A 25,763-nucleotide genomic window follows, 5' to 3' on the forward strand; every position below is an offset into this window, starting at 1 on the left:
CTCAATTCCTCCTCCTACTCCTCCCACATGTCACTTCCCCCTCTTTGTCCCACCAATCAAGTCAGCACAGAACAGCTGGGGAGGATCAACCTTCAAACAAGTTAGTAGGGAACGGTCCAATTGGCAATTAGTCTCACGTGCTTCATTATCCAAGTTCATTGCTCAGTTCTAGCCCTTTACATCTCCCGCTTTCTTTTGTTTTAGACCACAGGTGGTCTGGCCATCCCTGACTTTTCAGGAAGGTGAGAGCCCCAAAAAGGAGGTGATCACATCCCATCCCGACTATTCAGGAGGGGAAATGAAAGCACTAAAAAAGGAGATAATCACTCCCTCCCTGACATCGCACCAAAGAGAAGTGGGGATTTGCTAGCTGGTTTCTGGGTTGAAGGGCCTTATTAGAGACAAGTATGCACAAACCCATGAGCATGGGAGTTATTACACAAGTATATAACAATAACGCAGAGACTATTAGTGATGACTCTCCCCACAGTCAGTGCAGACTTGATGTGGTGTAACAAATAGGAATTGAACATGCAAGTAGTGATATAACAAACAATATAAATCAACACAGTTTTGTAAAAGATTTCCAGAAGTCCTAGAAGGAGGGTATGTAAACATCAGTCACACATACGCCTACTTCAGCAACCAAAGGTAGTCCAAAACCAATCTATTGTCCATTGCTTCACATGTTAGGGAATCCAATGATCCCCACAAGTTTTTGAAGTCCCACATCAGTCTTATGATGCCTCACAGAATCCAATGATTCCTGAGGACTTTCAGTCCTACAATAGTCTTATGATGCCTCAGAGAATGCAATGATTCCTGAGGACTTTCAAGTCCTACAATAGTCTTATCATGTCTCATAGAATCCAATGATTCCTGAGGGTTTTCATGTCCTATAATGGTCTTATCACATTTCAGAGAATCCAATGATTTCTGAGGATTTTCAAGTCCAACAGTTTTTGATGTCCATGGGTCAAATGCCATAACTGCCAGGTTCTTTCAGTGGTGGGCACAGTCAGAACGGAACCACCTGATGTTTCTTGGGTCTTCTCCTTCATTTCAAGGGTCTGCTCCTTCTCTCTCTGATGGACAAGGTGAATACGACTCGTTGGCACCCATCTGATTTCTTCTCCATCTGTGGAGATACAAGCAAACCCTCTCCCCCAAGCAGTTAACCTATCTGGTCCCTTCCATTCACCACTTTCTGGGTCTCTCCACATCACCTGGCGATTATCTAAAGACAGTGGAGCTGCTTGCACTGGACACTGCCCTTCCAGTGGGTTATAAAACCTGTCTGCCGGAGACAGTGCATCTTTGTCAAAAATTAATGGTATGGAAAACTAAATTTAGAAGTTCTCTAGGGTTACCCGTGGCTCCCTCTTTCTTTTTTTGATTTTGGAGGAGTGTCTTAATATCTCTGTTTCTTCTCTCTACTTTTGCCTGCCCTTGAGGATTAAAGGTATGCCCGTGGTATGTAAAATCTTACACTGTGCACAAAAGTCTGTAAAATGTTTAGACATATATGCAGGTCCATTGTCTGTTTTTATTGCTTGTGGCTTGTATAAGGAATTCAGTGACCACTGGGGCTGTCTCTTTTGCTGCTGGCATTGCAAATGTGAATCCTGAAAAGTTGTCTACCACAACATGGATAAAAGATAGACAACCAAAAGATTTATAATGGGTCACTTCCATTTACCAAATTTCATTAGATCTCAAACCACGAGGGTTCTTCCCTGGAGGGAGTGTAGGAGCATGAAAAGGAAGGCAAGCTGTACAGGCTTTTACTATGCTTCTAGCTTCTTCTTTTGTTATTCCAAATTGTAAAGTAAAGCTTGGGCAACCTGATGATATTTAGAATGAGATTCTTGTGCTTCTTGAAATAAAGAAGTACTGGCCAACATGGTTAGAAAGCTATTTGCCTTTGAATTACCATCAAAAATAGGACTTGGAAGTCCACTATGGGAGTGGACATGCAAAATATAAATCTTACCTGGATGCTTTCTCACTTGCTCTTCAAGTTCCTTAAAGAGCTGATATATATTGGAGGCTACAAATTTTATTTGGGCTATGGCAATTCTTTGTACCACACCTACTGAATAGGCTGAATCAGATATTATATTTATGTCTCCCAGATAATAAGTAAGAGCTAGAATGATTGCATACAATTTATTCTGCTGAGTGGACTGAAAAGGAGTTCTGACTATTCTCTTTATAGTTAAGTCACGAGAATATACAGCGCAAATATTATGTTTGGATGTATCTGTAAAGATAATTGGTCCTTTAAGAGGAACTTTAGAAACCTTTTCTTCAAGAATCCATTGCCAATTATGTAACAGTCTGGTTTTCTTTAATGGAGACCCGTGTGTAAAATTTGGAGCCATGGCTAATAAAATTTGCCACTCTGGGATGGTTTCACAGCACACATTAACTTGTGCATTAGTATAAAAGGTGTATACCTTGTCAGGTCTTATCCCAGATAATTGTACTGCTCACTTAATGGCCTTTAATAAAATTCTAGCCACAAGCACTGGGTAAGGAGTAAGGCTTTGTTCTGGTTGTGCTGGGAGGTTCACCCACTCTATCACACTATCTCCTTGATGAAGGACTGCTGTGGGTGCCTCTTGTGTAGCATAAACTGATATTTCCAAGGGTTTTTGAGTAACTCTTTCAACCACATTGGATAAAGCTAGTTCAACTTGTCTCAAAACCTCTTGAGCTTCTTTTGTAAGCTGGCGTGGTGAATTTAAAGCATTGTCTCCCCGTAAAATGTCATATAGTGGTTGCAATTGACAGGTAGTCAAGCCTAGCACAGGATGCATCCATTGGATATCTCCTATCAATTTCTGGAAGTCATTTAAGGTGTTTAGCTTCTATGTTCTTAAGGAGAATTTTGTACTGTAAGCACCTTAAGATATACTTCATATCCTAAATATTGAAAAGGAGCATGTCTTTGAATCTTTTCTGAAGCTATGTGCAATTTATAATTGCTTAGTGTTTCTATGGTTTTTTGTAGACATGCTTCCAACATTTGTTCCTCAGGTGCACATCCCAATATATAATCCATGGAATGTAATAATATTACTTTTGGAAATGCTTTTCTTACTGGAGTAAGAGCAGCGGCAACATACATTTGACACATAGTAGGGCTGTTTTTCACTCCCTGTGGCAAAACTGTCTGTTCATATTTTTTATAAGGCTCAGCTAAGTTAACGCTGGGCACTGAAAAGGCAAATCTTTTCATGTCTTCCTTATCTAGAGGGATAGAATAGAAACAATCCTTAATGTCTATAACCCAGAGAGGCCATTCTCTAGGCAATTGAGTAGGAGTTGGAAGTCCAGGTTGAAGAGTTCTCATAGTTTCCATCTGTTCATTTACCTTTCTTAAATCAGTCAACATCCTCCATTTTCCAGATTTCTTTTTTATAACAAATACTGGGGAATTCCAAGGACTTAGAGAAGGTTGGAAGTGTCCTTGGTCAAGTTGTTCCTGTACTACCTAAGGGCCACTATTCTATCCACACTGGTGTATCAGTTTTCCATTGGATAGGAACAAGAGAAAGTGGTGGCAGGCCTTCAACAGCAGCCCTGCCTAAAAAACCGAAGTACTCATTTTTAACCCTAATTGTTGTAAAATGTCTCTTCCCCATAGATTGATGAGGATTTTTTCAACTATAAAAGGAGTAAAAACTCCTGTTTCACCTTCAAATATCCATCTTAAAGGGGTAGCATTAACTTCAGCTGCTATTGATCCTCCTAACCCAGACATGTAGGTGTATGCCTTAGTCTTTGGCCAGTGACTGGGCCAGTTGGCACCTCTAATGACTGTGGGATCTGCACCTGTGTCCACCAGTCCTTCTAATGGTATGCCATTTATATAGATGGTGAGCATAGGTCGGTCAGCTGTCACAGCTGCTGTCCAGTATATTCCTGGGTTTTGCTGCTTGGAGTCAGAACATGGGTGACTGTCATCAGATTGCTTATTAGAGGTCTATATCAATAAACCTGATGCTACTACTTCCCCTGGTTGATAAATCACACACTGTCTACCTGTATTAGTGACTAGGATATTATCTACACATTCCCCAGTTTCCCACATCAGGGTATGAATGAATGCTGTCTTGTAAGTACTCTCAGGAGGTGAAATGGTCAAGCCTACTGTCCCTGGAGGCAAGGGATCCATAGGTTGTAAAGGAACAGATTTCACCTCTCCAGGGGGTATCTCAGTTGTCCCAGCTGCATACAACTCTATCCTCCCTAATTGTATTCCTTTTCTCCCATCATGTTGCTTCCTGGCTGATTGCTCATGTCTGGGTATTGGACTTGGAGGCTCTCTCTGGGTGTGGCATCGGCTGCCATCATGCCCCAAGTGTTTTTTGCCTGGGGCCCTGAAGCTGGGTCCCTCATCCCCTTTCCCTGAATCAGGCTACACTCTGATGTCCAATAGAGTCCTCTGTTGCATTTTGGACATGGAGTTCTGGGTCTTATTCTCCCAGACTGTTTTCTCACTCTGTCTCTATGCCAACATTGAGATTTCAGATGGCCTATTTTACCACATTGAAAGCATAGATGATTCTCTCTGGAAGTCCCTTGCCAAAAGGGACCCTGTCTTCCTGTGTTGGGATCTTGGGAAGTCTGCAACATAGCCTGGCTATAAAAGGTATTTGTGCCCACTGTGGCACAGCATTTTATGATCTCCTCTAAAGGAGCATCCCTATTTAGTCCTAGTATAATCCTTCTACAAATCTCATTGGCATTGTCTCTAGCAAGTTGCCTTACCAAAGTGTCTGTTACTTCATTTTCACCATTAGTCTATGTGATAGCTGTCTGCAAACGTGCCACAAAATCAGCAAAGGGTTCATTTGGTCCTTGTACAATTTTTGTGTAGGTCTCACCCTTGTCGTTTTTACTGGGGAGAGAAGCCCATGCTTTGATAGCAGCAGCAGCAATTTGCTCAAATGCTGTTATGAAGTAATTAATCTGTACTGAAGCATCTGCATAGGAACCTACACCTGTTAGTAGGTCACAGGTGGTTGAAGTATTAACTCCACTTTGACTATTTTGTTGGGCTTGAATCCTACAGAACTCACTATATTCAGAAAACCACAACAAGTTTTGTGCAGGTTCTAAGCACATCTTTGCAATGACTTTCCAGTCAGTAGGAGTTAAAGTTTCATAAGCCAAATTGTGTATTAACATCGTAACATAATTTGATGTAGCCCCAAAGAGAGTGCAAACTTTTTTCAGGTCTTTAAGGACATCCATATTAAAAGGAACATATCTTCTACTTTCTTGACCTGCAGAATTATGCTGTTGAATCACAGGAAAAATGTGAAGTTTGAAATCATTATCTATTTCTTTTCCATTTTGAATGGCTTCAATAAGCCCTTTCTGTAATCTAGTTATGGGGGTTGGTGATTGCTGGGGGGGAGGTGCCGATGATATCACCACCCCTCCCACTACTCCTCCTCCCTCCATCCCTGAAGGTGGAGTTGATGTGGGCTGATCAATAATTGCTCTGTAGAAGGGGTTGAAATTTCTTCAGGATAATCAGAATCAACACACCCTAAGTCCTCATTCAAATCCCCTTGCCCTCTGGCAAGGCCTTGAGTTTCCTTATTTTCTATCTTTTGTTCCTCAGGCTTCCTCTTCTGTTAACTTTTCCTTCTCTTATAACTTGCTTGATAGCTTAAGTCTAATTGAATCAGGTTGTATATATAAAATACCTCTGTGGTAATTGAATAAGACCCATTTTTTGTGTAAAATTCTTTCATTTCAAGTCCCACTCGCTTCCAGTTATCTACACTTAGTTTTTCTTCCTTTAAGAACCAAGGGGACCTGCAATTCAATGAGTCTAAGAGACTATCCATTTGTGGGCTGGTTACAAGTAAACTCTTCTCGTCAATTATCTTAATTATATCCTCTATAGGATTATTACTAGGGGAGACCAGAGCAGGAGCAAGGTCTGTATCTGGGTCGTCTGAGGCCGAGGGAATGTTTTTAGCTAACACCTGCCCCATCTCAGCTACTAGATGTTTAGTCCTTAACAAGGTAAGTTTCTTATTTATATTAGAATACTCACCTAATCTCCTGGTCACCTGAGGACTTCAGTGGAAATAAGGTGCCGGCCCCATGCTTGGATGCCAAAATGCTGGAACTCTGTCTTCCCAGAAATCAGCCGCAGTCAGGACCACTAAACGTCTTTATTCTTGATCTTTTATGGTCAAGGTCAGGGGGTTAGGCCTAGCAACCTCACACACACCTTCCTCCCTCAAACGCCAGGAGAGACTGAGTCAGCTTCTGCGTCTCAATTCCTCTTCCTCCTCCTACTCCTCCCACATGTCACTTCCCCCTCTTTGTCCCACCAATCAAGTCAGCACAGAAGAGCTGGGGAGGGTCAACCTTCAAACAAGTTAATAGGGAATGGTCCAATTGGCAATTAGTCTCACGTGCTTCATTATCCAAGTGCATTGCTCAGTTCTAGCCCTTTACAACTATTGATCAGAGAAATGAAAATTAAGACAACTCTGAGATACCACTACACACCTGTCAGATTGGCTAAGATGACAGGAACAAATAGTGATGAATGTTGGAGGGAATGTGGTAAAACTGGGACACTGATGCATTGTTAGTGGAGTTGTAAAAGAATCCAACCATTCTGGAGAGCAATCTGGAATTATGCCCAAAAAGTTATCAAACTGTGCATAGCCTTTGATCCAGCAGTGCTACTACTGGGCTTATATCCCAAGGAAATGATAAAGAAGGGAAAGGACCTGTATGTGCCAAAATGTTTGTGGTAGTCATTTTTAGAGTGGCTAGAAACTGGAAAATGAATGGATGCCCATCAATTGGAGAATGGTTGGGTAAATTATGGTATATGAATGTTATGGAATATTATTGTTCTGTCAGAAATGACCAACAGGATGATTACAGAGAGGTTTGGAGAGACTTACATCAACTGATGCTGAGTGAAATGAGCAAAACTAGGAGATCATTATACACTTCAACAACAATACTATATGAGGATATATTCTGATGGAAGTGGATATCTTCAGCATAGAGAAGAGCTAATCCAATTCCAATTGATCAATGATGGACAGAATCAGCTACACCCAGAGAAGGAACACTGGGAAATGAGTGTAAACTGTTAGCATTTTTTTGTTTTTCTCCCCAGGTTATTTTTACCTTCAGAATTCAATTCTTCCTTTGCAACAACAACAACAAAAAAATTCATTTCTGCCCATATATATTGTACCTAGGATATACTATAACATATTTAATATGTATGGGAATGCCTGACATCTAGGGGAGGGGATGGAGGGAAGGAGGGGGAAAATTTGGAATAGAAGGAGTACAAGGGATAATGCTGTAAAAAATTAGCTATACATATGTACTGTCAAAAAATGCTATAATTATAAAATTAATAATTTAAAAAATCTAGTAGAGAAGATACTAGAATTAAGAGGGGTCAGGAAAAGCTTCCTATAAAAGATGGGATTTTAGTTAAAACTAAAAGTTAGTCAGAAAAGTCAAATAGGTGGAATTGAAGATGGGGAGCATTCCAAGCATTGGAGCTAGACAGAAAGATTGAATGTTGTGCAATAGCCAGGAGGCCATTGTCACTAAATTAAGGAGTAAAATATTACAAGACTGGAAAAATGGGAAGGGGCTAAATTAAGAAAAATTTTGGTTATATTGTGTTTGCTTCTGGAGGCAATAAGAAATCACTAAAATTTGAGTAGGAAAGTAACACAGATGAATCTGTGCTTTAGGAAAACTACTTTGATAGGTGGCTGCAGAATGAATTGAAGTGGGGAGAGATTTGTGATAGTATTTTTTCCCCAATTATATGTAAACACAATTTTTAGTATTCATTTTTATAAAATTTTGAGTTCCAAATCTCACTGCTTTCTTCCTTCTCCCCTCCCTTCTTTCTAAAATGGTAAATATTTGATACAGGTTATATAAATATAATCATGTAAAACATATTTCTATTTTAGTTACAGTTGTGAAAAAAGTAGAGACTTAAGAGATATAGACCTAACAGCAGGTTAGCAGGTCTAAGCATGAGTGTTACAGGAAAGAAGGGGGCATATAGGAGAGATGTTACAAAGTTGGAATAGGAAGGTTTTGGCAAAAGCTTGAATAAGGAGGTGGGGATAGGTTGGGAATCTAAGGGACTGGAAGGATCGTATTACCCTATATAATAATGATGTGGGAGATGTGGCAGTAACCCTAAGGCTTGTAGTTCCACAAACAATGCTGGCTGTCAGATAACAATTTGTTTCTTAGTAATAACAAAGTTTTTGAGATAATTATGAGGTGTATACCAGACTGAACTATACATTTCAATAAGTGCATACCAGATCACTCCTTAATTCTACATCTAACCTCTGTCATAAAATTAGCATATCAGGGATATGAAGCACCTAATCTGTCTTTTTCCTATAAGTTTATCTTCTTGCTCCAAGTTCTTTGCTAAATCCTTTGGGAACTTAGCCTGCTTCAAATGGCAATACAATTATAATAAACTTTATCCCTTGACTTGGATATACATTCAAGCCTGCAAAATTTTTTGAGACACGTGATACTACTTTCCTCTGTACCTCAATAGTAATAAGGAAGGTAGCAAAGATAGAGGGTTTGGGGGAAAAGAGAGTAAGTTGTTTTGAGCATATTAAGTTTAATGTCTTTGAATATCCAGTTTGAGATGTCTGAAAGGCATTCTGAGATACCACTATACACCTCTCATATTGACTAAGATGACAGGATAAGATAATGACGAATGGAGGGGGGGGGGGAATGTGGGAAAACTGGGATACTAATGCATTGTTGGTGGAGTTGTGAACTGATCTATCTATTCTGAATAGCAATATGGAATGCCCAAAGGATTATCAGATTATGCATATCCTTTGATCCAGCAGTGTTTCTACTGAGCCTGTATCCCAAAGAGATCACAAAGGGATAAGGACCCATTTATGCAAAAATGTTTATAGCATCCCTTTTTGTAGTGGCAAGGTACTGGAAACTAAGTGGAACCCCAATAATTGGAGAATGGATAAATAAGTTATGGTATATAAATTAATGGAATATTTACTGTTCTATAAGAAACAATCAGAAGGATGATTTCAGAGAGGCCTAGAGAGACTTAGATGAACTGATGCCAAGTGAAGTGAGTAAGCAGGAGGACATTGCACATAGCAAGAAGATTATAAGAGATCAATTCTGATGAACATAGTTATTTTCAACAGTGAGGTGATTCAGGACAGTTCCAATGGTCTTGTGATGAAGAGAGTCATTGGCACCCAGAGAGAAAAGTGTGGGGACTGAATGTGAATCACATTGTTATTTTCATTTTTGTTGTTTGCATTATTTTCTTCCTCATTTTTTTCCTTTTTGATCTGATCTTTCTTGTATGCATGCATATCATGCAGCATAATTGTGGAAATATGTGTAGAAGAATTGCACATGATCCACATATATTGGATTACTTGCTGCCTAGAGGAGAAGAGGGAGGAAAAAAAAATTTGTAACATAAGGTTTTGCAAGGGTTAATGTTGAAAACTATCTGTGCTTTAAAAATAAAAAAGCTTTAAATAAAAAGCTTTAAATGTGTATATAGGCAATTGGAGATGTGAGATGGGAGGTCAGAAGAGAAACCAAGGCAGGAAAGGTAGGTTTGAGAATCCCAGCACACATGGTAATTAAATTCATGAGACCTGATGAGATCACCAAAATGAAATACCTAGATATAAAGAAGAGAGAAGAGAGCTCAGGACAGGACCCTAAGAAACAGGGTTGTCCTAGATAGTGTGTGACCTGGATGAAGATCTAACAAAGGAGACTGAAGAGTGGTCAGATAAGAAGAGAATCAAAAGTGAGTGATGTCCTGAAAACCTAGAAAAGAGAGTATCAAAGAAGAAAGAATTATCAACACTGTCAAATGCAGAAGAGAGATTAAAGAGAATGAGGCTTGGGAAGAAGTACTAAGAAAGCATTGGTAACTTTGCAAAGAACAATTTTGGTGAAATGCAAGGCCAGGTTTTAAGGGGTTAAGAGTAAGAAAAGAGAACATGGAGGCATCTATTGTATATGATTTTTTCAAGTTTATCTACAAAGGGCAGAAGAGATATAGGATGATCGTTTGGGTGGTGTCTAATATTATCTGAAAGTATCTTGTTTGTAAGTAGTAGAGAATAAATTAGTAAACTGGTAGACATAGAAGAGCTAGAGAAAAGTATTTTGTTTGGGGAAGCCATAAGGATGATGAAGTGGCACTATAAGAGAGTCAGTTTATATGTCCTTTTCAGAAGGACATTTCCATTTCTCAGATACTAGAGATTCTCTCCATTCATACAGCATTACCTTATTTCAGGCTTCTCTTCTTACTTCAACACTTCTCACCTTGACTATTGAAATGGCCTAATTCTCTCTGTTTCAAGCCTTCCACAGAGCTATTATGATTTTTGTATAAAAAAGTCTAGTCATGTTTCTAACATATGCACTCACATTTAAAGCTTTTCACAACATTTTCAGTCTAGTACATAATTCCCTTCCACATCTTCCAGTCAATTTTCTTCTTGCAAGGCAATTAGGATTAAGTGACTTGCCCAGGGTCACACAACTAGTAAATGTTAAGTGTCTGAAGGCAGATTTGAACTCAGGTCTATACTTTATCCATTGCACCATCTAGCTGCCCCAACCTTTTCCAGGCTTATTGGTCTACTTCCTCATTCAGTATTCCATTTTCTGTATGAGCCTTTGCAATGAATGTCTCCCCAGCTTGGAATATTCTCCATCTCATGCTGTAACTTTCATTTTCTCTTGACTCCCTTGAAGATTCAAATCCACCGTTTTCAATTCCACTGTTTTCCAGTAGTCTTTTCCACTTCCTCCAGCTTTTCCCTTGGGAGTTATTTTCCTACCTACCTTTTATCTTGTATATGTCAATTTAATACAGGTTGCCTATTCCAGATAAGCCTTGCAAGAGCAGGGACTGTTTTTGTTTTGTCTTGTATTTATTTTCAGTATTTAACATAGTAGTTGTACAGTAAGCACTTAGAAAAATGTCTTTTGATTGGTTTATAGAATAAAAGCTCTGAGGGGAGGGACTTTTTCATTTCCTCTTATATTTGTAGCTAGCTATTATCATATGTAATAAAGTTAATTACAGTTCCCATATTCATTAGTATGGAAGAGAGGAAAGTAAGGAAAGAGATATGAGACTGTGATTAATGCCAGGGTTAGATGGCAAGATTGCTAGGGTGGGTCTGGGACCAGGCTAGTCTATTGATTCACCAAGCAGGATAGCTAAACTTCAAGAGATACAAGTTATTAAGTGACTACTACTTAGCACAGTGCCTCCAGCATTTACCACTTAGTGTTTATAAAGGTTTATTCATCTTTGTTTGCCAGGCACCATAGTAAGTATCTACTTAGGAGCTATGGGAGACAAGTATAGATAGAATTATATAAAGAAAGAGAATAAATATAAAGTAGTTAAATAAAAAGGGGTCTGACAGAAAAGGTATCAAAAGGGCATTAGCAGTTATAGAGAAATTAGGATTTCATGTAAGATTTGACATTTAACTTAGATCTTAAAGAATTCTATGATGTGCGTTAGTGCATTCTAGGCATAAGCTACCAGTACCCAGGTATGAAAACTGTACTTGAACAGAGGAAAGGATTGATTCCAGAGGATACGAGGGGGAGTTCGATGAGGTTGAAAATACAGGCTGGGAATAGGTTGGGGATCTAAAAACAAGTTTAAATTTTATATATTACATTGGAAAACACTTTCACTTCTTCATCTATAAAATTAGGAGATTGGACTCAATGACCTTCTTTGCTTTGTCAGATATGAGCTTAAGAAAATCCCTTTGGTAAGACAACAGAGGAAGGGAGACAATGACCAATTAAGCTGTTGCAATAAAATGGTAGCTTTTTGAATAGAAATGGTAAGATATAGGTATTTTGAAGGTAGATAAAAGATTGGGAAAGTAATTTAGATGAGTTAAAATCATTGAATTTGATAATTTATTGGTAACCTCAACAAAGCAGTTTTAGAATGGTAAAGGTCAGATGAAAAAGGAAAGTTTGCTAGTGATGACATCTGTATCTGACCTACCTTCTCAGCTTTCAGATATTCATCGCCTGAGCTAGAAGTTTCCTGATATAAAACATCTTGTCAATTTGTACTTTCAAATATAGGTTAGGTATAAAAATTTGGCTGTGTATCCTAGTTTTGTTTGTTTGTTTTTTAACACAGCTATCTTTTATTTCCCCAATAACAGAAAATATACCATATAAGATATTGTGCATGACTGAGGATTTTCTCACAAAGTGTAGGTGGTTAACTCTCAAAACCAAGTTGGGCTAAGTCAAAATGTTTTTGGGAAGTCCTACAGTTTTAAGATTACATTACCCCTACTTTGCAAGGTAGATTTTGATCTGGCTACTCATACATGACATGATTTAAAAATACCAATCCATTTATATTATACTTTACATGCACATCTCAAGGTGATCCTTAGAAACCAGTTTTATAGACAGAATTTGAAACTCGGATTAACAAGTTAGGTGGGATTTATCAAAATTCTACAGGAGAGTAGGCATATCCCTTCACCTTTCACTCTCAGTTTTCTCATCTGTGAAATAGGGAGGCCTACCCAAGGTATCAGAAATAATAGAAGTGGCTTCTAAAAGAATTATATTAACAAAAAGATTATTCTTGACTTTTAACTGGGAATGAACTCTTCATATGGTGAAGTACAAAGACATGCTTTGCATGAAACCCAAAGGGTATCCTCTTATCTGAAAAAGACTGTTATCTAGAATTCTAAAGGGAATTGTTTTTAGTGGTTGTGTAACAAGACTTTTAGTCCTGAAATTTAATCTCTCATCCAATGCAGAAAACTGTTCTCAACATAATCAAATTTGGAGTCTGAGGTGGATTCACATCACTTCTTATAATCTGATTGCAAAAACACTGAGCTTCAGATTCTTTCATCGGTACGAGAGGGGTTGGACTTGAAGACTTCAAAAAATTCTTTCAGTTCCAGTCTAAGATAATTGATAGTATTCCAGCTTATTTACTAGTCCACTGTTTTTACACTATTAGAATGTAACCTTTAGAGCAAGGATTGTATTGTAACTCCATGGCTATCCTTCATGTTAAATTGGCACATAGGTGTATAATGATTGCTTTTCTGCTAAGTCCCTAGGCAAAAATCCAAATACTATATTAGATAGCCATTCAGATATAAATGAACTCTTTTAACAATCCAAAGACCATCACTATCATCTAATTTTTTCCTAACCATTTCCTCCAAGTCTTCCTTTACAGACCTTTTCTGATGGACAGGCTTGCTATGATACACTGGATTACATTCAAAATCCCTCTTGAAATATGTCCAGAAGTAAACACAACCTGATGAGAAATTAAGGCCTTTTTTTTTTTTTAAAGAATATTTTTGATTTTTAAAAAATAATTATGTAGCTAGTTTAATTCAGTGACATCTTACTTTATGAAATAATTCAATGAAAATTAGGAATTTAGACCATTTGAAATTAATACCACTTAGAACTATGTTTAGACCCTATTTAAAATATAAATTACTTTTATGTTCTATATGTAAACTATAATTTGAACTCAATATAATTTCAAACTATAATATAATTTCAATTCAAACTAAGACCTAGATGGAAAAAAAAAAACAAAACAAACCACATACATAATCATGAAATAGGTTTTTGTGTTGGCTATTTTGTTTGTACCATGAAATAGAGCAATTTATCTTAATGCACTTAATCCTTTTAAGATTATTTTTATAGCTCTTGTTAATTTTGTCCTTTTAAAGGATGTTGATATCTTCAAAGTAGGTGCTAACCTCATAAAAACAAATATTTATACAAACAGCATTAGAAACAAACTAAGAAAATATTCAGTGCTTATTAACATTTCTATTGAAACATAGCTTTTGCTTTAGTAACTTGAGTCACTCCATATTGAGTCTGGATTCCAATAAGTTAAACAAAATTGTTAGAATCATTTACACAATTAGCTACTTTTAAGTGTTATATTCTATAAGCCATTAAAAAAGTTAATAAAAATACTAGTCACATATGCTTAAGTCACATTTATTTGCACATGAACAGTATTGACCAACAAATAAGATCATACAAAATTATAAAATACAATTTGATAACTGTATATCACCTTGTTTCACATACATATTTAAGTCTAGATTTCAGTTCCCCTCATTTCGTAAACCTTCATACATGAAGAAAATTCTCAATACATATTGGCATTTGTCTTTAGCTATAGCCAACACAACCCCATCATATCAAATTTCCAAGGTTATATATTAGACCACTACATCCAAAAACCATGTTTAGAGTCCACTTTTGGTTCCTTCCCTCAGAGGGATAAATTTATCATTACGTATCACTAGAGATAAGTGATGCTACCATGCTCAGGAAGACAAAAGTCAACCAAGTTAGAATTAGCACGATAATGTAACCTAAGGATACATCATATTTGGTTTGAGGATCAAAAACAACACAAAAGCTTGTTAAAATAAAAAGGGGGGCTAAGAGAAAATTACTTTTAAAAATGAGGAAAATGAACTACTTTCTTCCTCAAATTTTACCTTGGGTAGGTTTAGTCAATCCAAAAAATAACCACCTAAGGGGATAGGTAAAGTTAACAGTTATTCATGTAAATAAAAATGGGGAAGAAAAAAATGTTCCCCTCAGCACCTCCAGTAAGATGGTGGGTAGTGGTCTGAAACAGATTCTAAGGAGATTACACAAGTGTAACCAGGACGTCTCAAAAAATTCTTTAATGTACATTTATTTCTACAAAAACAATGTATGATACAGAATTAGAAGTGAACACATAAACTTAAAAGATTTACCTTAAAATATACAGATTCTTAATGTAGAGCATGGGATATTTAAAAAAGATGACAAGGGTTGTTAATCTTTTTTATTTTTTTTTTTTACATGTTTTTTGGAACCTCACATAATTTTGATAAATAACTTTTACAAAATTATGTAAAAAGTACAAGAATGTCTGGTAAACAAAGTCTGCATTTTTTCCAAAAAGAATTTTACAACATGCAATTCTTAAGGCAGCATTCCCCTTAAAAGGAAAGGTATCCTTTTACACATCAAGAAATCTTCTGCTGCAAATAGGCTAAGGAAGCCTGGTTTCTTCCATTAACGCCTTTTGTCTTTCCTGTCTGATTTACGGTCTCTTTCACTTCTTGAAGATCTTTTGCCTGACCGACTACTTTCTGATATAGACCTTTTTCTCTCAGACCGAGAACTCTTATCCTTTGATCCTTTTGTATCTCTGCTACTACCTTTTGAAGACTTGTGATTGTGACTTCTTTCTAGTCCTGATGTATCCCTCCGCTTTCGATCCACACTCCTCCTGCGCTTTCTATCCCTGTTATGTCCCCGACCTCGGCTTCGACTCCTACTCTCACTGCTACTAGTACTGCTACTACTACTGTCTCTGCTGCTGCTTCCGCTAGTACTAGTGCTGCTACTGGAACTACTCCGACTGCTACTGCTGCCACTGCTGGAGCTGCTGCCGCTACTACTACTTGTTGAACTACTACTTGAGGTGCTACTGCTACTGCTATGACTTCTACTCTTGCTAGTTTTGTTTCTGGCTCGACCCCTGCTTCTGCTCCTGGTTTTGGTTTTGGTTTTCCTTTCCGTAGGCATTGACAAGACTGGCTCTATTTGTACCTCAGGAAGTTTGACAGGTTCTATAGCAAACCCTTTCCTCTCAGTTAGATGCCTTGCTTCCTGCATGACCTGAGGTAGTGGCTCTATAAGTGTTAAAGGCAAAGTCTCAGACTGAGGCAAGGACTGGGGCTGGAGCTGGAGTGAGGGCAGAGTATGAGACTGGGACTGGGACTGGGATTGGGGTTGGGGTTGAACCACAAACTCTGGTTGGGACTCAGGTTCTCTCTCTTGTTTCTCTTCAGATTCATTTTCAATTTCTGGAACATTAGCATTCTCCTTCACAGGAGAAATAGGTTTATACTCTTTGTTTGGCTGAATTTCACCTTCCAATTCTGGTCCTATTTCTTTGCTATTCTCATTTTCTGAAGGTTCTACACTTTCAACTTGATTAGTTTCCATTTCCTCTGTTTCTGTATCTACATTTTTGACACTTTCTCCCTCCTCTTTCACATCCATAATTTCTTCAGGCTGACTATCCTGTTGCTTCTCTTTTTCCCTAATCTCATTCTCCTCCTCCATTTTAACCTCAGTTTCCTTTTTATGCTCCTCCTCCTGTTCTTTCTCTGCATCACTATGAACTGCACCTACTTCTTTTTCCTCTTCCTCTCCTGCATCCTCTATTTCTATATCATTGTGCTGATTACCTGTCTCCTCCATCTCTTCCTCACGCTGAGCCACCTTACCCTCTTCTTGTTCCGCCTTCTGTTCTTCATTATGCACCACCTGAGGTTCTTTTTCCTTCATTGATTGTCTTCTAGGCCTAGCCTCCATTTTATTTATTTGTTCAGCAAATTCATTGCGTCTACCTTCAAACATAGCTGAAGAACGAAGGTATTTAAATGTAAATTTAACACTTTTGAACAAACAATTTAAATTACAATTTTATTTCATACTCTGAAATTTTCATAAATTTCCTTCATTTATTTTTAAATGAGAGAGCATAGCATAGGGAATACAGAACTGACCTTGGAATTAAAATACCAATGTTAAACCCACGTATCTGACATTACTTAATTGTATGACTCTAGTAGGTCACTTAACTTCTAAGTGCCCCAGACAACCCTCTAAGATTAAGCAGCAAAGGTGAGGTGAACTCATACTTTGGGAGTTCAGTAAACCAGTGAAAATGCAAATTGAGAAGGAAAAGGAAAAACTGATATGTTATCTTTACACACTTCTTTATTTCCTGAAGTATTCCCCTCCAATCTGTTTCCTCTCTCTCCTCCCCAGCTTCACTAGCATTCATAGTACCTGGCTACTATGAATGGACTATAAGAAAATCAAGCAAAAATAAGTCATCTGGCACAAAATCCTTATGAAAAAAATATATGCATAGACAGAGCCCATAAAACATCAAGTTTCAGGTAAAATTCTGCACCAAATAAATGCATTTCTCCAAAACTTGTTATCCTTTGTTATTTTAATGACTATCAAATCAGTCATTAAAGGAAACAAAAATATGCCAAATACATGTATAGCTTCCCTAATGAGAAATTTTCAATTGGATTCCCCATAAATACCTACCATTCATTTTTCTCTGTGACTCTTCTATCAGCTTTTGTGTAGCTGGGCACATTCTTCCAGGAATGTAGAACAAATGGGGCTTTGTTTTAGTTCTTATATATTTAATTATCTTAGAATTATGCTCATTCCATTCTTCTTGCTAGAGAAAAGAAAGATAAATATCACTATTTCTGAAAACATAAGAATTCTAATCAGCATTATTTCTTTGCCGATACTCACCAACTGAGCAAGTTCAACCTTTTGTTCCAAAAGTCGCAGTTCTGTCTGCTTAGCACGTCTTTCTTCAAAAAGTTCTCTCCTTTCATTTTCAACTTGTTTTCTTTCTTCTTCTGCTTGCACTTCAAGCTTTTGTTCAATTTCTTGACGCCTTTTTTGCTAAAAATGTAGAAACCTTTAATATTTATATTTCATAATGATTCAAAAAAATATAAAGAAATTTCTGTTTCAATCAACTACGACTGAAGTTAATTTTAAGTAGCAGAAACTTGACATTAGACTATTTGAGTAAATTTAGAAAACTAGTCCAGGGTCAATAGCATAATTTTAAGTCTTTCAATTCTCTATTACTAAAAAGAACAAACCTGGAATTGGGAACATTTTCATATAAATTGTGCTTAAATATTTAACAGAAACTTTTGAACCTTAAAGCCATTTCTTCTGGATCCCACAAAACAATTTTGCAATTCAAATAAACTATACAATAGTAAAGGGTACCTACATTTTGCTCTCTTACTCGACTGATAAAAATCACAGTATTTCAGAGTTGGAAGAGACTTCAAAGGTCAAACAGAATTCTACTCTAACACATATCTAAATCTAAAGTAGAATCTTTTCTACCATACTTCCAACAAAGCTATTCAGATCTCCATAAACTCCAGTGAGGAAGAACCCCACTCCATTTGCGCTAAGCTTCTTGTTAAGAATTTTTCCCTTAACCTTCCTTCCTCTGCAGTTCCAACCTAGTTCTACTTCCGCAAAAATTACCCAAGGAGGTCAGTGTCTTCCTTTGCCATGTTTGAAACCTAATCTATGAAACCCAGCAGACCAAAGGTGTAAGCACTTCCCTTAATCCAGATACTTTTTACAATGACTCCTGGAATATTCAGACAAATTTCAGAGTGACAGTTCTTTGGAGACCTAAGAACATTAGTTCAATTCTACCCCCTAATTTTTCATACCATTAAAATGGTAATAACAGCAACATCTACACTTCAAGGATGGTTACGAAAATTTAATGGGTTAATATATGTAAATTATTTGGAAATCCTAAATAGAAACTGAGGCAGTGAGGCATAAAAAACACAGGGCCAGTGTCAACAGGGAGAAGAATCTGGATTCAGTGTCCCAGACAATTCCATAATACTAAGTGCAAAAGTAGATATCACTATATAGTAGAAAGAATTGCTTTATTCTTAGAGTTCTTTATATCAATGAAATCATAGGTCTAGTCCAAAATATTTATTATTTGCATGGACTATATCCTAATCTATGTATTGACCGTATGTAATATTTTGAAGGTACATAAAGTCCTACTAGTAGATGCTAGTTACTATTCCTCACAAGACTAATATTTAGCAAAGCATTTCTCCAGGAATCATTTAATGGTTTGAACAAACTTAAAGGTTAGAAAGAAATTTCTTAAAAATTGTTTCTTTTAGATTCTAGTTTACCACTGAACCCAAAAAATGTCAGAAATAACTGACATCACTACATCTTCTCAGAAGGTAGTAAAAATCTTGAAACGTCAGTTCAACTGTTTTCAGCTTCATTTTAAATTTGCCATTCAATTAAAAGGTATTAAGAATCAAATTCAAAATACTTTTCAAAAAATAATCATACTGACAACTCATACAAGACAAAGTAACTAAAGCAAGAATTGTATACATACCCTTTCTGTAGCTACAGTTGATTCCTGCTTAAATTTCTGAAGGGTACCCATTAACAAGCCAAATATACGTCGATTCCTAAATACCAGAAAAAATAATTAAAAAATTAAGTAGAATCACACTTACTAAATTCCTTTCAAATCACACAAAAACAAAAAATTAATTTTATTCTCTTAAAATTAAGAACATCTGTATTCCCCAAATGGAGAATGTCAAGATATTTTTCCCAAGGGAATTAATATACATGATCCAGTGTGCAAGTAATAATACCTTTGTTTTCCCTTTTCATCCATATTTTGATCCTGAATAAGGTCTCGACGTGTGCGCTCTTTGGAGGTAGCTACAACTGAAGACTGCAACGCTGGCTATGAGAGAAAATAAAAAGTTATCACAAGTTACAATAACTATACGCCCACTTATATACTCATTAACATAAATTCTTTCCATCACAATACCTTTTTGACATCATCATCCTCTGCGTCGCTTTCTTGGCGTGATTCTCTTCTTGTCCGACGCTCTCCTCCCAGCCTGATATTGAAGAAACAATTTTAAAATAATCATTATTGAAACTGAGTTAAATGCACATCCAAATGCCAACATTTAGATATTCTTAAGCTTTAGCACTAGAATAACATCACTAATCAAATAATTTTTTAACACCAATTTCCTGAATTATTAACAAGTCTCCATATGTCGTTCTATTTCACCCATATAATTATTCAAAACATTTATTCCACTTTTAACAATGGAAGGATAAAATTTTTTTGGTGCTAACAATATCAGTTCTTAAAAGAAACTTGAATTATTGATTTAAATAATTTTTATCCATGCTCTATTCAATTTGTCTGGACTTTTAATGCTATACAACAACAGAAACCTTAATAGTTAATCACTGACTTATTGCAGTAACACTTCTAGTTTATCTTTCTTAAATAAACCCTTTGTTATATAAAAGTGTTGTACCTGTTTGGCACAACATCTAAAACTAAATTAATGTATTTTAAGGTTACTATGATGTTTCTGTAATAAACATTAAAAGACAAACTCAAAACAAAACAAAAATAAAAACAAAAACAAAAAAAAAGGGAAAGAAATATTCCAGGTATATAAAAGTGAACAACAACAAAAAAGCCTTGATAAACTCATGACCTACCATTACTATCTTAACCACACTTATGGATTAGAAGCTGGGTTCCCACAATGATGATAGTTCAACCAAGAAAACAAAAAAGTAGGTAGGGACAGAATCACATAGAAACTTTTTTTTTTTTTTTTTTTTTTAAATTTCAGTTTTTTCAGGCAGTAGGAACTCAAGAGATCTAGAATTCCCAAAGATAGCCAGAGGCTGGCTTTCTAGATTTAGACTCAATTCTTAAAAGTAGCAAAAAGAACTTTGGAAATCTGTATGCACCCAATAACAACTGTCATTTGTTTAGCCAAATTTACAAATCCTTTACATACATTTCATTTAATCCTCAAAACAACTCTGATAATATTTAGCATCTATAATTAGTTGAAAGCGATCTTATACCATATTTCAAGAAAACAGTATCTACATTTATCACCACTAAACATACCTACTGACTGCCCCTTCAAGATCTCTCTGTTTGGCTGGGGGTCCTCCTCCACTATCTGAGAATCCACGCCTGAAATAGAAAAATAACAAGACTTTATTGGCCAAAATAAAGATATAAGCCATTTTTTTTTAAACAATGAAATTACAAATAATTAGTTGAATGCAATATTTTAAAAATCCCTTTAAAATAAAATGGTCATTACCGTTCCCACCCCAGCCAAGAAACTGCAATAACGAAGTCCTATATAAGGTGATGAATAAAATATTTAATTCTAAAATGCCAGGTTTCCGCACCACCAAAAGATGGTGAGAACCCACAAATCTTAAAATGACATTGCAATTCCTCTTAGCTATTTCCATTTCTCAACAGAATCTTAAAAACTAAACCTTACTAGTGTCAGTCTCTTAAATAAAGGTTTTAAAAAAAACCCTCAAAATATTACTAAATTCTATATTAAATCTGCTTTCTTAAAAAAAAAGATCTAAAAAGTGTTCAAGGCATTTTCATTATCTAAGGGAATTTTAAAATAAGATTTAAAATATAAAGGATATAGACTACAACAGTGATTTCACAAGAAAACAGAATTACCAAGTAACGAAACTCCCTTCTATGAACGCAAGTTAGCACCTTATCTGCAACTCATCCTTTTAGAGAATTTTCTGGGGAGATTTAAGTAATTTGCCTAGGGTGGCATGGCCAGCCTATGTCACAAATAAGCCCTCAACTAATATTTTCTTGGTGCTAAGCCATGTGGCCTTTCAAAATATAAAACCAGACTACATTTTTTTTAACATTAGAATCTACTTTTAATTTAAAACTTTAGTGGCTGTTATTATTATTATTTTTTTAATAATAATTCTTCAGTTCAAGAAAAATGAAAGGTGGTACTTACCTTAGCAATAAACTACCACGACCCCTACCTCCACCAGGGCCTGAGAGGGCCAACAATCTAGCTTGGATGGGTCTGTAAAGAGATTTAGGAAATGGTATATTGTGAAACAACCGTTTGTAATACATGTAAATGTATTAAAGGAAAAAAAAAAAAAACCACCATTGAACCAACTGTAAAAAAAAAAAAAAAAAAATTTAAAAGAAAATCACTAAAATGAACCTCAAATGTGTCAGGTAGAAGTAGATAATTTCTAGCATAAGTGGGGCTTATGGGATAATTTTCTTACAGATATTAATCAGACAGCAGAGTGAGTAGCCCAACATCTGGAACCCCTACCTCCACCCTACAATTTACAAAGTCGGGGTGGTCTAGATGAAGTCTGCTTTACAATTCACCACAATTAACATAGTAATTCCCACCAATCACGATTTATACAAGCCAATGGTGAGCTGAAATGTCAGAAATCTTCTTTATACACAAGGATTGAGCTGAAAATAATCAAAATTTTCTTCACATACATAGAGTGAGGCCAGGGAGAAAAAGTAAGCCCCTGTTTCCAATCAGCAAGGAGAAAAAGAAGCCAAAAGTGATGTGTAGGCTTCACCGTGGACCGCCCGGGCTGAGGAATCCAGCAGGGCCTCCAGAGTCTCCCAGGCCGGGGTTAGGACGATGGTTGAGGAAGGCCGTGAGCCTTTTGTGGCGCGCTCGCAGGGAGCTGCAGCACATCGTGGACAAGCCGAGCCAGCTGTGGGGGGGTAGGGGCACCAGGCCCAGTCTTTTCGCAGGCCTTTCTTGCTGCAGTTCCAACACGACACGCGTTTCCACCGTCTGTTCCCCCTGAAGATTCACGAAACCAGTGCAGGCCGGCGAGGGCACCCCAGGACCATGCCCACCCCATGAGGAGGGGGTCCTGCAGTCGCCTCCCGGAAAAGGTCCGGCAGCTCCTTCCCTCCCTCCTATAGGGCCCAGGTTCGCCTCCCCTGCCCTCACTTCGCTAAGGCCCCGCGTCCTCATGGCGGCAAGAACCCTTCAAGAAAACCTCACCTTACGTCATTAGGATCCCGGCCTGTGAGTTTTCGGATATTCTCGTCTACATTTTTTAAGCTCTCCTTGGCTTTTTCTAGCTGCTCCTGCAAAGTTCTCACTGCGACCGCCATCTTCTCCACCCGCGGCTGGTGCGGAGGCAGCTCTCAAGGCAGATCGTCCCGCGTCGCGAGATCAGTCCGAGGAGTGATAGTTAAGATTAGCCAATCAGGATGGGCGTGGCGCCCGGCTGTAGACCACTTAGAGACTTCAGGGGCGGAACTGACTGGCTTACTGAGTCTGGACCAATGAATAAAGCCACAAGGCGGCAACCTGCGCAGCCAATGGAGTGACTTCCTTTTGGGAATAGTGGTCTGACCAGAGTTCGGGGGAGGCGGGGCTGAAGGTCTAATATTTACTGAGGAAAAGTATCTCTCTTCCCTGGTAGGGTTTCTAGCTCTCTAGATGTTTTTCTCCGTCCCCAGTAATATTTGATTTGGATGGGAAGGAGGAGGGAGGGGGGGATAGGAATCGTTTATGCATTAATGGAGAAGCAGCACAAATTGCCTTTTTATAATTAAAATAATAGAATAAGAATGAAAAATGGGAGAAAGAATTGGGATGGGGAAAACAGTTCTATACATGTGATTCAAACACTCATGCTATATTCTTCATTACCGTCCTAAACTTCATGCAAACATGTTTCAGCGGTTTGCCAGGCCCTACAAAGAAAAGAAAAAGAAAGTAAGCATCCAAAAGCTTACACTGAATGGGAAGACTATTACATCTTGTTGGGGTATGGTTGTGTAAGTGCACTACCTATTTGTACTGAGGGACAGTCTCATCAACCTTTCTAACTTTCCCCTATTGACTATACATTAAAATCTCAGGATTCAAAGGCAGTGTAGTGGATATACTCTGGAATATTATCAGAAACGAACAAAATCGAAGACTCACTAAAAGCCTTCACTAAAATCAAGGAAGCCTCTTGTGCTGTGGGCCCCTCAATCTTGAACCAACTTATGGACTTAAAAATCATTGTCAATGGCTACATAATAGTGTCAAGTAACATTTAAATGATTGTAAATTAAATCCAACTAATTTGGAGCTAGTGTTTTGGTTAGTTTCACTGATTGCATCAACCAGAACTGTGTGAACAAGGTCTGTATATTCTGAATCAATAGAGGCCATTATGTGAAAGACTTGAGTCATACTTAAGTACTAAATATAAAAGGGAGAAACTTCTGTCTGGATTCAAGTGGTTGAAGCATGGATGAAACAAAGAGATGACTGAGCTATGACCAAGAAGAGAGATATAGTCCAGAAATCCTGGGTTTTACAGGCATAACAGAGAAGCAGAGAGAAGTTCCAGGAAAGGATGACCTCTTTCCCCAATTTCTTGTCTCTTCACAGACACTATGTATTCTGTTATTTTTTACCCAAATGTTACAGTAAATTGAATTTTGCCTCAACCACACATACACACACACACAAAGACAGATATAAATGTAAGGTTTGGCAGAAAAATTAGCCTCTCTACATTTTATTAACTTCCTGAAAGACTCAATAAGATTATGAGTGAATTCACATCTTTTCCTCAAAACTCCCTAAAACTGAGCAAGTTATGTAACAATGTTACATGAAGATAAATATTCCAACAAAGTATGTAAGTCTGTGATGAGGCTTAAAGCTAAATTCACCTTTTTTTCCTTTTCTCTATCCTACTCCCAGCTTCTGAAGGTAAGGAATCACTAAAGAAAAGAGCTAAAATTTAAACTCTTGAATGAAATTTTCTCAGCTGTATGCTCTGGAAAAAAAAGTCAAGAAAGAAACCATTGTCTTCACTTCTACCCTCACTGCCATAATTTCCAATTCAAAGTGGCCTCACCTCTTCCTACCATCAAATCTATATGCTTATCTACTTATCTCATTCTTGCCTCTTTATTATCTCAAAGCAGACATCTCTTTTTCAAGGCCACTAAAACCCTGAAACAAACCAAGTTCTCCTAAATGCCTAGGAATAATCTAGTCCTAAGATGCTATTATCAAGGGAAGGTCCTCCAAATTCTCCATGATGTTAGATTTTCCAAAAGTTCTGTGACCCTAGAAGGGATCTCAAAATTCTCTGTAATTCTATGTAATTCTGGGGCTACATAACTTTATATACAATATAAACATATAACACTTCTGGCATTGGCCCAGGGTGATTGTTTTCATTCACTAAGGGGTTCCTAGCTCTAGAATCATATATATGTCAAGTTCAGTCCTAAAATGATCCTGACATTAAAATAAAGGAGCTAGACTTTTTATGCTAGACTTTCTAGCTTTTTATATCCTCACTTTGTACCTTATGTGTAATGTTCTGGTTAGCTTTCTGGAGATCCTCTGGAATGGGTCTTGGTTTCAGTGGAGGAATAAAGGAGGCAAGGGAGCCACCAAAGGCTGGTCAAAGATGGAATCTCCCTCATCTCATGTGAAACATTAAGGAGACAGGACAGCCACCATGAGTGTTTTGGGCCAAAACTTGAAACAAAGTGCTAAGTCACTGGAATTGATAGAGACAATGATTATGTACTTATACTTATTACAGCTCACAACTTTAAGAGAGCATATATAAGGAGGAGCTTCCATAAGCCCACAAAAACCCACAAGCCCACTCTCTCCAAGGCAGGGTCAAATTCATTCCAACTTCCACCTTTGTGCTGGCTGGGGCACATCAGGAGATTCAGACCCAGGATTCAGTGGAGGAGATTCACAAGTCAGGCAGAACTATAAGCAAGAAGTTCTCAGGGACAGACACAGAGACCCACAAGCCCACTCTCAGAGGCAGAGTCAGATTCATTCCATATTCCACCTTTGTGCTGGCTGGAGATTTGGAGGGAGCTCTTGGAACCAAGGAGAGAGATAGGCCTCTACTAAAGCTAACCAGGCCCCAGGAAAAGAGACAAGATTTTGAAGGACACAATAAAGGATTTGGACTTTAACTCCTGGCTGCATTTGAGGTGATTATTGAAATTGAACTGAAAGGAAGGCTGCTACCAGAAGCCCCCCAAGAAACCTGCTCCCAGAGAACAATTATAATTTAGAGAAGAATATTAT

At 37.5% G+C, this 25,763-nt stretch overlaps 1 protein-coding gene across 1 annotated transcript; it reads right to left on the bottom strand.

Annotated features, from left to right (window-relative positions):
* Positions 1–14,123: 14,123 nt before the first annotated feature.
* Positions 14,124–22,858, bottom strand: PNN (pinin, desmosome associated protein). The gene is made up of 9 exons (XM_074290717.1): positions 22,686–22,858; positions 21,642–21,713; positions 20,750–20,818; positions 19,628–19,700; positions 19,443–19,537; positions 19,175–19,250; positions 17,506–17,661; positions 17,287–17,425; positions 14,124–16,580 (listed from the first exon to the last, which is right to left on the bottom strand). Exons 1-9 carry the CDS (start codon positions 22,796–22,798, stop codon positions 15,223–15,225), a joined length of 2,151 nt encoding a protein of 716 aa, XP_074146818.1. The 5' UTR covers positions 22,799–22,858; the 3' UTR covers positions 14,124–15,222.
* Between the last annotated feature and the right edge of the window lie 2,905 nt (positions 22,859–25,763).

This window comes from Sminthopsis crassicaudata, chromosome 2, assembly GCF_048593235.1.
Source record: "Sminthopsis crassicaudata isolate SCR6 chromosome 2, ASM4859323v1, whole genome shotgun sequence".
NCBI lineage: Eukaryota > Metazoa > Chordata > Mammalia > Dasyuromorphia > Dasyuridae > Sminthopsis > Sminthopsis crassicaudata.